This window comes from Mobula birostris, chromosome 21 (genome assembly GCF_030028105.1).
Source record: "Mobula birostris isolate sMobBir1 chromosome 21, sMobBir1.hap1, whole genome shotgun sequence".
NCBI lineage: Eukaryota > Metazoa > Chordata > Chondrichthyes > Myliobatiformes > Myliobatidae > Mobula > Mobula birostris.
Genome location: NC_092390.1, coordinates 58,504,167 through 58,519,408, shown reverse-complemented (window position 1 = coordinate 58,519,408; position 15,242 = coordinate 58,504,167). Strand labels below are relative to the sequence as shown.

The following is a 15,242-nucleotide window of genomic DNA, read 5'->3' as shown; positions in this document are numbered from 1 at the left end:
GCCAAGGGCTCGGCCTAAGAGTTGGGCTTGACTTTGGAGGCCTAGGATCTCGGGGCTCTGGAGATGGGTGGATCGAAGGTCGGTGTCATGGCAGGAGACCCATGTGTCATCGGAGGAGTCGGAATATCTACAACTATGTGCCCAGAGACTTGAGCTCTTTGGGCACAGAGCTCGAAAAAAGTGATATAATGGACTTTTAACGTCGTAAACCAACGAGTTGTTTGTTATGTCTCCCCTCTTGCTGTGAAACAGAGACATCTCTTTCCCCTCTATTAGGGAGAGAGAGAGCCTGTGGTATGTCGAATGTCGAATGAACAATGTAGTCTTTGCGTAACTGCAAGTCTGTGTCTTTGCTGTTGCTTTGCTCACGCTTGAGTGCTTGGTGGCGGGTGCCCATGCTTTTGTTTTGCTGGTAGGTGAAGGGGGGGGATTGTTGCTGCTGCCACTTACATGCGAGAAGGAGGGCTGCTGGGGGGTACTTTGGGGTTCTAACATTTAACTGTCGTTTATTCTTTGGGGCACTCTTCTGCTTTTGTGGATGGTTGCGAAGAAAAGGGATTTCAGGATGTATATTGTATACATTTCTCTGACATTAAATGTACCTTTGAAACCTTTGAAAAGAACAAAAATAATCACAATACCTGTTTCTGTCTGTCCCCATCCTGAAATGTAGCACTCAGTACCCGCCGGAAAATCACTCTCTGGCAAACAGACAGTTTTAACGTATTTAGTTTCTTTGGCACAGTGACCATTGACGGGTTTAATCTTCAGCAAAGCTGGAATGCAAATGATTAGTTGTTACTACTATACCGAAAACCTTACAAGGAGAATAAATTAGCAGCTTGATGGCAAAATACCTCTGCTTGCTTACCGACATCGTTATATAATCCCACAGAAGTTTCTTGGTAATTATCATGGACAATAATATTTTCAACATCAAAGGTCTGTTGATGCGTTTCGTCCTTTTGAAGATCTTGTTTGCCAAGTTGTAAGCGGAAATCTCTTGACTGTGCTCTATATGTTAGTTTGAAAAATATAAAGAGTTTTTCTAACTAAAAAGAATTAATAATCAATGTTAGAAACCAACAGCATTAGGACAGTATTAAGTGTATATTCCTAATACAATGTGTGAATAAACATGATAGCTTAAATTCTTTCTAAAAGTTTCATCTGAATTGGAATGTTTAATTCAGGTTTAGATCAGATCTTGGAATTCTAGCTGGTATCTGTAGATCCTCTAACTGATCCCTCCACCACAAGAAGGAACGTTGGGAGAAATTCCCTCAGTTGATGCTGATGGTTCCTTGACCTTGAATTGTTATGGCTCTCGTGGTGAGAGCCCTTGCATCTCCAGATACCAAAGAAGGTAGTCATGAAAGAAAATTGGCAAGCGCTCAAGTCAGTAAAATGTGACAATTGGAAGGAAATTCTTATTTGAAGGAACTGTCCTGGCAATGTTTGTCTGAGAACTCATGCTCTTAGTATCTATCTATCCATTCATCTCTCTCTCTCTCTCTCTGTAGGAGCCGTGTACCTGTTTTCGATCTGCATTGTATTCTCTGTTGCACGTTTACTTTGCTTATCATGGTAACTAGTCACATGAGTGGGGGCGTGGTTAAAAGCGAAGGGAATAAGTTACGTACTCTTGTGTATTTCGTGGCAGTTTGTAGCTTGTGACTGGTGGAGGTCATATCTTGGTTGACCACTGGGATTACACTAATTGCCAATTGTTAATAAAGGATTGAATAAAGGGTTTGACTTTTGGAACAATCGTTGGTGCTGTGAGCATGTCACACAAGCGTAACAGTCTGTATGGTTACAGGCAAGTGGCAGTGTTCTGTTTTGATTTTGAGTTAGTTCTGCCACTACATTATTTATTTTTTTGTGTTTGTACAGTTTTTCTTTTACACATTTGTTGTTTGTCATCACTTGTTTGTAGTTTTTCATTGACTCTATTAGATTTCGTTATTTTACTGTGATTGCCTGCAAGGAAATGAGTCTCACTGTGGCGTATACATACTTTGATAATAAATTCACTTTGAACTTTGCTCCTTCTAGGTGCTAGTGGGAATAGAAGTATCCTTTTCTGGTGGCTGCCAGTAACTAGTGGTGTTCTGCAGGGGTCGGTGTTGGGACTGCTTTTTTTTTATGCTGTATATAAATGATTTATTTGATGGAGTAGATGGCTTTGCTGCCAGGTTTGCAGATGATATGAAGATAGATGGAGGGGCAGATAGTGTTGAGGAAAAATGTAGGATACAGAAGGACTTAGACAGGTTAAGAGAATGGGCAATAAATTGGCAAATGAAGTACAATGTTGGAAAATGCATGGTCATGCACTTTGGTAGTAGAAATAAATGTGCAGACCATTTTCTAAACAGGGAGAAAATCCAGGACTATGAGATGTGAAGGGAGTTGGGAGTCCGTGTGCAGAACATGCTGAAGGTTAACTTGCAGGTTGAGTCAATGGTGAGGATGGCAAATGCCATGTTTGCATTCATTTCAAGACATCTAGAATACAAGAGCAAGGATGTGATACGGAGGCTTTATAAGGCACTGGTGAGGCCTTAACTTGAATATTGAGAACAGTTTCGGGCCGCTCAGCTTAGAAGAGATGTGCTGGCATTGGAGGGGGTCCTGTGGAGACTCACAAGAATGATTCTGAGCATGAAAGGGTTATCATATGAGGAATGATTGATAACTCTGGGTCTGTACTCGCTGGAATTTAGGATGATGAGGGGGGATCTCATTGAAACCACTCGAATGTTGAAAGGCCTAGACAGAGTAGACGTGGAAAGCATATTTCCCATGGTGGGAGAGTCTAGGACAAGAGGGCACAGTCTCACGATAGAGGGGGGTCTATTTAAAACAGAGGTGCGGAGAAACTTCTTCAGCCAGAGGGTGGTAGATTGTTTGATCTATCATCTTTGTCTTTTACTCTTTGCAACACACACAAAATGCTGGTGGAACGCAGCAAGCATCTATAGGAAGAAGTACAGTCGACGCTTCGGGTCGAGACCCTTCATTAGGACTAACGGAAAAAAGAGCTAGTAAGAGATTTGAAAGTGGGAGGGGGAGGGGGAAACCCAAAATGATAGGAGAAGACAGGAGGGGGAAGGATGAAGCCAAGAGCTGGGAAGTAGATTGGCAAAAGGGATGCAAAGCTGGAGAAGGGGGAGTATCATGGGATGGAAGGCCTTGGAAGAAAGAAAGGGGGAGGGGAGCACCAGAGGAAGATGGAGAACAGGCAAGGAGTTATTGTGAAGAGGGAAAGAGAGAAAAGAAAAAAATATATGAAAATCATAAATTAGGGATGGGGAGAAGGGGCATTAATAGAAGTTAGAGAAATCAATGTTCATGCCATCAGGTTGGAGGCGACCCAGACGGTTATTCCTCCAACCTGAGTGTGGCTTCATCTCGACAGCAGAGGAGGCCATGGATTGATATATTGGAATGGGAATGGAACATGGAATTAAAATGCGTGGCCACCGGGAGATCCTGCTTCCTCTGGCAACAGAGCGTAGGTGTTCAGAGAAGCGGTCTCCCAATCTGCGTTGGGTCTCACCAATATATAGAAGGCCGCATCGGGAGAACTGGACACAGCATATCACACCAGCAGACTCACAGGTGAAGTGTCACCTCACCTGGAAGGACTGTCTGGGGCCCTGAATGGTGGTGAGGGAGGAGGTGTAAGGGCATGTGTAGCACTTGTTCCGTTTACAAGGATAATTGCCAGGATGGAGATCGGTGGGAAGGGATGGGGGGATGAATAGACAAGGGAGCGATCCCTGCAGAAAGCAGAAAGTGGGGGGGGGGGGGGGAAGAGATGTGCTTGGTGGTGGGATCCCATTGGAGATGGGAGAAGTTACGGAGAATTATATGTTGGACACGGAGGCTGGTGGGGTGGTAGGTGAGGACAAGAGGAACCCTATCCTTAGTGGGGTGGCGGGAGGATGGGCTGAGAGCAGCTGTGCGTGAAATGGGAGAGATGCGTTTGAGAGCAGAGTTGATGGTGGAGGAAGGGAAGCCCCTTCCTTTAAAAAAGGAAGACATCTCCTTCGTCCTGGAATGAAAAGCCTCATTCTGAGAGCAAGATGCGGTGGAGATAGAGGAATAGCGAGAAGGGGATGGCATTTTTGCAAGAGACAGGGTGGGAAGAGGAATAGCCAGTTAGCTGTGAGAGTCAGTAGGCTTATAGTAAACATCAGTAAATAAACAGTCTCCAGAAATAGAGACAGAGAGATCAAGGAAGGGGAGGGAGGTATCGGAAATGGACCAGGTAAACTTGAGGGCAGGGTGAAAGTTGGAGGCAAAGTTAATGAAGTCAACGAACTCAGCATGCGTGCAGGAAGCAGCGCCAATGCAGCTGTCGATGTAGCAAAGGAAAAGTGGGGGACAATTACCAGTATAGGCTTGGAACATGGACTGTTCCACATAGCCAACAAAAAGGCAGGCATAGCTGGGACCCATACGGGTGCCCATGGCTACACCTTTAGTTTGAAGGAAGTGGGAAAAGCCAAAGGAGAAATTATTAAGAGTAAGGACCAATTCCGCTAGACGGAGGAGAGTGGTGGTAGAGGGGAACTGGTTTCCGTTTCTGTTTGGATTCCAGACCCAACCAGCCCACGGACTCTCACAGCTACCTTGACTATTCCTCTTCCCACCCTGTTACTTGTAAAAATGCCATCCCCTTCTCTCAATTCCTCCGTCTCCACCGCACCTGCTCTCAGAATGAGGCTTTTCATTCCAGGATGAAGGACATGTCTTCCTTTTTTAAAAGCAAGTGGCTTCCCTCCCTCCACCATCAACTCTGCCTTCAAACGTATCTCCCCCATTTCACGCACATCTGCTCTCACCCCATCCTCCCACCACGCCACTAGGGATAGGGTTCCTCTTGTTCTCACCTACCACCCCACCAGCCTCTGTGTCCAACATATAATTCTCTGTAACTTCTGCCATCTCCAATGGGATCCCACCACTAAACACATCTTTCCCTCCCCCTGACTTTCTGCTTTCTGCAGGGATCGCTCCTTACGTGACACCCTTGTCCATTCGTCCCCCCCACCCCTTCCCACTGATCTCCCTCCCGGCATTTATCCTTGTAAGCGGAACAAATGCTACACCTGCCCTTACACTTCCTCCCTCACCACCATTCAGGGCCCCAGACAGTCCTTCCAGGTGAGGTGACACTTCACCTGTGAGCCTGCTGGGGTGATATACTGTATACGGTGCTCCCGGTGTGGTCTTCTATATATAGGCAAGACCAGACGCAGACTGCGAGACCACTTTGCTGAACACCTACGCTGTCTGCCAGAGAAAGCAGGATCTCCCAGTGGCCACACGTTTTAATTCCACGTCCCATTCGCATTCCGATATGTCAATCCATGGCCTCCTCTACTGTCAAGATGAAGCCACTCTCAGGTTGGAGGAACAACACCTTATATTCCGTCTGGGTAACCTCCAACCTGATGGCATGAACATCGATTTCTCTAACTTCTGTTAATGCCCCTCCTCCCCTTCTTACCCTATCTCTAATTTATTATTATTTTTTAAAATGTATATATTTTTTCTTTTTTCTCTTTCCCTCTCACAATAACTCCTTGCCTGTTCTCCATCTTCCTCTGGTGCTCCCCTCCCCCGTTCTTTCTTCCAAGGTCTTCCGTCCCATGATAGTCCCCCTTCTCCAGCCTTATATCCCTTTTGCCAATCAACTTCCCAGCTCTTAGCTCCATCCCTCCCCCTCCTGTCTTCTCCTATCATTTTGGATCTCCCCCTCCCACTTTCAAATCTTTCACTATCTCTTTTTTCCGTTAGTCCTGATGAAGGGTCTCGACCTGAAATGTCAACTGTACCTCTTCCTAGAGATGCTGCCTGGTCTGCTGCGTTCCACCAGCATTTTGTGTGTGTTGCTTGAATTTCCAGCACCTGCAGATTTTCTTGTGTTTTCTTTTAATCTTTCCTGCTTTTGAACCAATCACAATCCCAGTGTGCTCTTTCCTCCTCTTTTTCAATATCTTAAGATCCATTTATGGCCAAGCTTTTCACGGTACAAATGATAAGCCATTATAAAATTAAATCTTTCCACAGATGCTGCCTAATTTGCTCACCATTTTTAGCCTTTCGTGTTTTTTAAAAAATTTTAAACATTCAACACCTATGATATTTTACTTAGAACAGAAACTAAACTTACTAGAAAATATTATGGTGTAGAAATATGCTGATATGAAAGGAGATAAGTCAAGATAATCTTTAACAAGTTAATACCTACTGTGGAATGATGCAGTGAGCAGCAGTGAGAACCCAACATGGTCTAATCAATGCTCCACCACATAGATGTCCTGGTTTATAGAGCCCAATGCGGTTCTTCAGCTGCAGAGATACCTGCCATGGATATTTTCCAGGAACTGTTCTTTTCCCTCCAAAGATCCTGAAGGTGACATTTCCAACCTCTGGTATTCCACATTGGAAGGATGAAATGACAGCAGTAGAAGCAGTAGATTGGAGTACAGACTTGGTTGTTTGGCGATTGGGTGGTCTAGGTGCTATGATGGAGCAAGAGTATGGAATCAAAATGCATTCTCCGAATTAACATTAATGAACTCATGTACTGTAACCCTTTTGGGATTTGTGATATTTGATACTGTTTTCAGAATTTGGGGAGTTATTCTAATTATAGAGTTCATACATCTTGGAAACGGGCTCTTTGCCTCAACCTCTCCATGTTGACTAAGTCGCCTGCCTGAGCATGTCCCATATGCTTGTGTTTGAACTAAATCTTTCCTATTACGTAGCTAGACACAAGAGATTCTGCAAATATGAGAAATCCTGAGCAAAGCACTCGAAATTGCTGAAGGAACTCAGAAAGTCAGGTAGATTCTATGGAGGGGAATAAATAATTGATGTCTTGGACAAAGATCCTTCTTCAGGACTCCTGATCCTTGACCTGAAACATTGACGATTTAATCCACTCCATAGATGCTGCCTGACTTGCTGAGTTCCTCCAGCATTTTGTGTGTTGCTACCTACTGGATATGTCCTTCAAACATTGTGATTGTGCCCATCTCTACCACACCCTCTGGCAGCTTGTTTCATTTATCCACTACTATCTGTGTGAAAAAAAATGCCCCTCTGGTCCCCTTTAAATCTCCCTCCTCACATCGCAACCTAAGTCCTTTTTTTTAAGATTCTTCTACTCTGGAAAAAAGTCTGTCACCATTACCCTTATTTATGCCCCTAGGCTCCTGTATCTAGCACCACTTTAAGGACATACAATCAATCTACAGTATGTACATAAGTTATCTTATGTATTTACATTTATTGTGCTTTTTTGTTATTGTGTTCTCTATCTCTTAGGTGGCGGGGTGGAGATAAGTCTCTACTAAAGGAGGTGTAAGGTGCTCCTTCCCTCTGCTAGCCTGCAGGTCATCCTTGGGCAAGGTGTAGCACCTGCTCAGCACCTTCCCCCCCCCCCCCCCCACCCCCCCACCCCACCCCATCAGGGTCACGTGAAGCCAAGTGGTGGGTGGTTGTATGAGCGGCTGGTGCCTATCACAAGCCCTGATTATGCAACCACTGGTGCCTGGCAGACAATTTCTGAAGATTATTGATAATGGCTGGGGTCACTCTTCTTGTAAAGACACTGCCCAGAAGGCAATTTTGCTGTAGAAATATTTGCCAAGAACAATCACGGTCATGACAGATGGAAGACCATGATTGCCCACTTCATATGACATGGCACATAATGATGATTATGATATTCTTTATCTTATTGTGGTTCTTTTTCATGCTGCATTGGATCTAGAGTAACAATTAATTCATTCTCCTTTATATTTGTGTACTGGAAATGACATTAAACAATCTTGAAGCTTGAATCATGTATCATGATTTTGTATATCTTTATGATGTCACCCTACCACACCCCAGGATAAAAGCCCCAGCCTATCCCATCTCAGCTTATAAATTAATCCTCAATTTCCAGTAATATCCTTGTGAATACTTTCTTCACCCTTTCCAGCTTAATGACATCCTTACTATAGTGAGGTGGCCAGAACTGCAAATAAAACGTTAATTACGGCCACACCAACGTCTCGTGCAGTTGTAAGAGTTGTCCAAAGATAAGAACCACGCATGAAGAACAAAGCTGTAATGCAAGTGGTGTTGACATGGAGGAACTTTGAGAGATACAAATTTAGTTTGCTTTAATCATTTTGGATTAGATAAGGACATGGATCTAATAATCATAGCTATCCAAAACTAAAGTGAGGGCAGCATGGTAGCATAGTGGTTAGCACAACGGTTTACAGTCCAGGTAACTTGGGTTCAACTCCCACTACTGCCTGTAAGGTGTTTGCACATTCTCCCTGTGACAGTGGGGGTTACCTCCAGGTGCATCGCAATCCAAAAGCTTACTAGTTGGTACGATAATTGGTCATTGTAAATTGTACTGTGACTAGGCTTAGATTGAATTGGCGGAATTGCTGGACAATGTGGCTCGAAAAGCTGGAAGGGCCTATTCTGCCCATTATTTTTTCAATCAATCAATCTATCATTGAATAAATAAACAGATGAGAAGGGCAACAAAATACAATACAATATGAAGGTACAACTCTGAAGGAAGTGGATGGACAGAGAGACTTGGATACATATCTTTGAAGGTAGCAAGGTAGATTTAGAAAATGATTGTGTACGCATATATTCAAGCAATAACATTTGCCCAAACATAGAATTTCAGGCATCCTAAACTGCATAAATAGAGACACCAAGTACAAAGCAGGGAGTCCAGTTCTGGTCGCCTCACTATAGGAAAGATGTGGAAGCATTGGAAAGGGTACAGAGGAGATTTACCAGTATGCTGCCTGGTTTAGAAAGTATGCATTATGATCAGAGATTAAGGGAGCTAGGGCTTTACTCTTTGGAGAGAAGGAGGATAAGAGGAGACATGATAGAGGTGTACAAGATAATAAAAGGAATAGATAGAGTGAATAGCCAGCGCCTCTTCCCCAGGGCACCACTGCTCAATACAAGAGGACATGGCTTTAAGGTAAGGGGTGGGAAGTTCAAGGGGGATATTAGAGGAAGGTTTTTTTACTCAGAGTGGTTGGTGCGTAGAATGCACTGCCTGAGTCAGTGGTGGAGGCAGATACATTAGTGAAGTTTAAGAGATTACTAGACAGGTATATGGAGGAACTTAAGGTGGGGGGTTATATGGGAGGCAGGGTTTGAGGGTCGGCACAACATTGTCGGCCGAAGGACCTGTAATGTGCTGTACTATTCTATGTTCTATGTTCATTGAAACTCTGAAACACTGGTTGGGATGGAAATAGACCACTGAAATCCACTCTGGCCACCGCACTTCAGGAAGGATGGAACATCCCTAGAAAGGACACAGAAAAAATTTGCAAGACTAGTTCTTGGGATGTGGGGCATTATTAAGGTACTGTAGATAGATTGACGAATCTGGAATTGCCTGAGGAGGAAAAGCGGAGATATGATATGATATGTTTTATAAACATTCTAGACTGAGGAAATAGTAAGCGTTTGCACTGATTCACATTGGGAATGTGAGGACAGATTTATGGTGATTGGCAGAATACTTAGAGATTGCATAAAGGGAAAAATTCCTCACAAAGATTGGCCTTTATGATCTGGAATTCATTGCTTGAAAAAGTAAAAGCAGATTCAATCATTGCTTTCAAGGAATAGATACTTGAGGGAGAAAAGAATGGAAAGCTACAGGGAAAGCACTTGTGCTTTGACCTAACAAACTACTGAGATTCTGCTCCTTGATTCTCTATTGTCAGAGATTTGTTTCAATGCTCACTTGATACAATACCAAGCCAGTTCCCTTTCCCATTGACATTACAATTTTGGATTAGGAAATCGAAAAGGTGACCTGCCATCTACTTCACTCTCAAAGGAAATCGGTGACTATACAGCAGCTTATTTTCCTTGAGATGTGTGTGAAAGCTGCTTTTTATTAATTTAAAATTGTTCGTCATTTAACATGGCTTTCGTGAACATACAGTTAGTTGATAGAAATAGACACATAGTCCCATTAGTATCTTCACAATACTTCCTTTTGTGGAGGAATGTTGATAGCGTGTTCTCACTTAAGAGGAAGGTTACTAGTTTCACAGCAAGAGTTGACAGTACCAGGACAAGTGATCCTTCAGATGGCAATTGCTGATTGCTGAAGGAAAGAAAAGACTTAAATTCTTTTGTCCTGCCCTGGTGGTATCTCTGAGTGAAACTGGAAGGAACTAAGAAAATAGAAACATAGAAAATAGGTGCAGGAGTAGGCCATTCGGCCCTTCGAGCCTGCACCGCCATTCAGTATGATCATGGCTGATCATCCAACTCAGAACCCTGTACCTGACTTCTCTCCATACCCCCTGATCCTTTTAGCCACAAGGGCCATATCTAACTCCCTCTTAAATATAGCCAATGAACTGGCCTCAACTGTTTCCTGTGGCAGAGAATTCCACAGATTCACCACTCTCTGTGTGAAGAAGTTTTTCCTCATCTCGGTCCTAAAAGGCTTCCCCTTTATCCTCAAACTGTGACCCCTCGTTCTGGACTTCCCCAACATTGGGAACAATCTTCCTGCATCTTGCCTGTCCAATCCCTTTAGGATTTTATACGTTTCAATAAGATTCCCCCTCAATCTTCTAAATTCCAACGAGTATAAGCCTAGTCGATCCAGTCTTTCCTCATATGAAAGTCCTGCCATCCCAGGAATCAACCTGGTGAACCTTCTTTGTACTCCCTCTATGGCAAGTCTTTCCTCAGATTAGGAGACCAAAACTGCACACAATACTCCAGGTGTGGTCTTACCAAGGCCTTGTACAACTGCAGTAGTACCTCCCTGCTCCTGTACTCGAATCCTCTCGCTGTATTTTCCTCTTACACAGAAAACCCTCTGATCTGTTACATCATTCTCCAATGTTTGAGATCAATTATAAAGATGCTGTCCAAATTTATTTCTTAAATTGAAACAGTTAGCACTGAACAGTATCTTTAGCATAAGAGATTCTCTAGAGTAACAGACACACCACAAAATGCTGGTGAAACTCAGCAAGTCAGGCAACATCTGTGGAGAGGAATAAATTGTTGACATTTTGGGCTGAGATCCTTCATTTGGGTGAAGGGTTCTGATGAAGGATCTCACCTCAAAGTGTTGATTCCTCTCTATAGATGTTGCCTGACCTGCTAAGTTCCTCCAGCATCTTGTGTGTATCTTTAGCAATTAATCAGCAAAGTGTTAATTATTTATTTTGATTGGGGATGTTTCTGTTTATTGATTAAGACAATACTAATAAGAAACAGAAGAAAATCTGCAGATCCTGGAAATCCAAAACACACAAAATGCAGGGAGAACTCAGCAGGCCAGGCAGCTTACACGGAAAAGAATAAACAGTTAATGTTTCTGGCTGAGACCCTTCTTTAGGGCCCTTCTCCCCAAGGAAGGGTCTCGGCCCGAAACATCGACTGTTTACTCTTTTCCATAGATGTTGCCTGACCTGCCAAACTCAGCATTTTGTGTATGTGGCTAATACCAATCAGGATCAAATAATTAATGGAACAGGTTAATTGTTCTGAAGGAAGGATGTGAAAGCTTTAGAGAGGATGCAGAGCAGAATTACCAAGGCACTGCTTGGATTAGAGAGGACATTTTATGAAGATAGGTTCAGTGTGCTAGCCTTCTCTTTGGAGCGAAGATAGATGAGAGGTGACTTGGTAGCGATGTGTAACATGGTAAGAGGCACAGGTAGAATGGACATTCATACCTTTTTCCAAGTGCGGTAATAGCTAATATTAGGGGGCATAATTTTAAGGTGATTGAAGGATTGTCTAGGGGAGAATGACTGGCAGTTGTTTATAGAGAGTGGTAAATGTGTTGAAGTGGAGATGGTAGAGGCAGGTACATCAGGGACACAAGCATGAGAAATTCTTCAGATGTTGGAAACCCAGAGCAACACAAACAAAATGCTGGAGGAATTCAACAGGCCAGGCAGTACCTATGGAAAAGAGCAAAAGGTCGATATTTCGGGCCAAGACCCTTCATCAGGACTGGAAAGGAAGGGAGAGAAGTCAGAATAGGAAGTTGGGGGAATGGAGAAAGTAGTACAAGCTGGCAGGTGATAGGTGAAACCAGGAGAGGGGAGGGGTGAAGTGAAGAGCTGGGAAGTTAATTGGTGGAAGAGATAAAGAGCTGGAGGAGGAGGAAGCTGATAGGAGAGGACAGAAGAGCATAGAAGAAAGGGAATGAGGAAGAGCACTGGAGGGAGGTGATGGACAGGTAAGAAGAGAAGATGTGAGAGGGAAGCAAGAATGGGGACATTAGGGACATGTAACAGACTCATAGGCACATGGATGAATGATAAATGGAGAGCTAAATGGCAAGGTGGGGTAAGATTGATTTTGAAGTACATTAAAAGGTCTGCACAACATTTTGGGCCAAAAGGCCTGTACTTTGCTGTACTGTTCAATGTTCTAAATGAAATGAAGAGAAATAATACATACCTGCAGTGCATTGAGATATGTCACAGTGAGCCCAATTTAATTTGTCATGCTTGTCCTTAAAATAGCACCAAGGTTTTTCATCACCATCGGGATTTCTAAAGGATAAAAGATGTTAAAAGTAAACCTTTATTGTTAAGGTGTGTAACATGTGTAATTTCAATGAAAATGTCAGTGAAGAATTTCTAAAAGTTTATTTGTTGTTGTTCCTTTCCACACCTTGTGGTGCATTGGGCAGCAATTTTTCACGCTGTTTCGTTAACATTTTTGTCTGTTTTTTATGAGACCAAATTGCTAGCTCAACGCAGCATGGATGGAAAGTGTGCAAGGAGTTGATCAGATTTGAACCCGGGACCACTTGTCTCAAAGTCCTATGTGGACGCCACTACACCACGAGCTGGCTTAAAAGTTTATTTGCACGAGTTGAATTTGATGCAGTCAACAGCTGCTTCTGTTCAATATGTTTACTCCTCCTCCACTACCTCTCCCTACCATCCCTGTGGAAGGGACATTACTCACCTGATTCCAAATTATAGGCAAGGAATTACCTCCAACAGTAGTTTTTCCACCTTTATCTTTGGTGCACTTCCAAGGATTTATCCTGGGTGAATGTGGAGAGGATGTTTCTTATGCTGGAGGGGTCTAAGACCAAAGAACACAGCCTCAGAATAGAGGATGGAGACGTGGAGGAATTTCTTTATCCAGAGACTGGTGAATCTGTAGCATTCATTGCCACAGGTGGCTGTGGAGGCCAAGTCATTGGGTATATTTAAGGCAGAGGTTGATAGGTTCTTGACTAGCCAGAGCATGAAGGGATACGAGAAAAGGTAGGAGATTGAGGGGGAAATGGATCAGCCATGATGAAATAGATGAGCAAACTCGATGAATTCTTATGGTCTCTCCCTAATCAAACTCACCACCATTTCTCACAGTCATTCTTCTGCCTTTGAAATGTCACATTGTTTGTCTGACATATGGGATTGGGTTATTAAAAATATTTTCAGCAAACAATTAGGAAAACCAATTCCTCTGGAAGTTCTCACTATTCATCTTCCTAAGATAGGTCTGGCACTGAGTTGATCTGTTTGCAACAGCGAGCTCCTGGCATTCCCCAAGGCTGGTCTAGTTCTACCTCTTTAGAATTAGTTGGTCCCCCACACATTCAAAGGCTTAAAGGTTTGTTTATTATCAAAGTATCTATCTCTGAAATTCTTCTATTCTCTGGGTAACCATGAAACCAAGAAAGAAAAGAAAATAGAAATGGAATGAGCACATCAACCCTGTTGGGTTTTGGTGGGACTCGAGTGCAGACCAATGAATACTTTTTTACCTGGATTTATTAGGGAGCATGAAAGCAACAGTCTTTCAAAAACAGAACACAGGCACAAATCTGAAATGGCAGGCAGAGGTCTGAACCAGGAAAGGCAGTCAGGCGAGGGTAGACAATCCAGAGCACACAGGCAAAATTCAGGTCCAAGAACAGGCAAAATCCAAAACACAGAATCAGGCAAAATCAGTTGGCAGAAGTCACAATGACAGGCTAGAACAACACAGGTCAGAACTAGAACAAACTGGCAGAGAATGCTAGTCAAGGCAGGGTTTAAATGGACAGGGCAAATGGGTGAAAATTAGAAACAGCTGGGTGCAAATGAGGAGACAAGCAGGTAATTGGAGGAAGTCCAAAAAGGAAAGGGGCTGGGCCAGAACCCACATGGCCAGGTGAAAGAAAACAGAAATTAAAGACTGTCGTGATCCAGAGCTACCAGCAGAGGCCCTTCGACCCAGAGTTCAGATTGGATCCTTAACAAACTCTTAAATCCCCCCTCCAGCACAAAAACCGAAAAAAAAACAGACCAGGCACATCGACCCCCAAATCCCTCTTCCTGCAAAAAAACCAAACAAAATTGATCAGGGACATTGACCCCCAAATCTCTCTTCATGCCCAAGAAAAATGAATCACATGCATCAGGCACATCAACCCCCTAAATCTCTCCTACCGCACACAAAAAATGAAGAAAGTAGATCAGGTACATTGACACCCACAAATCCCTCCTCCCACCCAATAAAAACAACTAAACAGATCAGGCACAGAGACCCTAACCAAATCCCCCTCCCATGTGCAAAAACACTGAGAACATCGGTAGAAAAACATAGAATATAAAAACTATAAGACTGAAAAATAGAGTTTATAGTCCAAAGTCCACATCCAACAATACTGAAAACTCCTGGGTGCAGCAGTATGCTCTCCCCTCTGCACTTGCTTAGATGCTTCAATCTTCCTTGTCGCTTTAATCGGCGAACAATGGGAGCTTTAATCAGAGAAGTGGAGCCAAACATCAGCTTGTGCCCATCCTGCAGCCTGCCAGCTACGAGGTTCGTGCACGCTGCCTCGGCCTCTTGGAATCCTCTTAAAGACTGCAAAGCGCTGGAACACCCAAACAATCTCCAAACTTCCACACTCGCCTTGATGCTTCAATCATCCTCATCGTTTTAATCGGCGAAATGAAGCCAAACATCGGCTTGTGCACCATCCTTCAGCCATCTCACCGCAAGGTTCGCTCACTCTGCCTCTGTCTCCCAGAATCCTCTCGGAGACTACAGAGCACTGAAGCACCCGAACAATCTCCAAACGGCAAATCACCAGCTCCAACAATTCCAGAATCACATTCAAGACAAGAAACAAATGTAAAAGACATAAAAAAAGTGATAAAGATGGTTTCACG

At 43.5% G+C, this 15,242-nt stretch overlaps 1 protein-coding gene across 1 annotated transcript in view; it reads right to left on the bottom strand.

Moving 5' to 3' along the window:
* LOC140185869 (hyaluronan-binding protein 2-like) overlaps positions 1–15,242 on the bottom strand; it is a 71,370-nt gene that overhangs the window by 8,858 nt on the left and 47,270 nt on the right. The window contains exons 9-12 of the mRNA XM_072239665.1: positions 12,523–12,617; positions 6,269–6,542; positions 872–1,014; positions 642–776 (exon numbers count right to left, since the gene is read on the bottom strand). Of these exons, the coding sequence (XP_072095766.1) occupies positions 642–776; positions 872–1,014; positions 6,269–6,542; positions 12,523–12,617 (647 nt within the window). The remainder of the gene's footprint in view (positions 1–641; positions 777–871; positions 1,015–6,268; positions 6,543–12,522; positions 12,618–15,242) is intronic.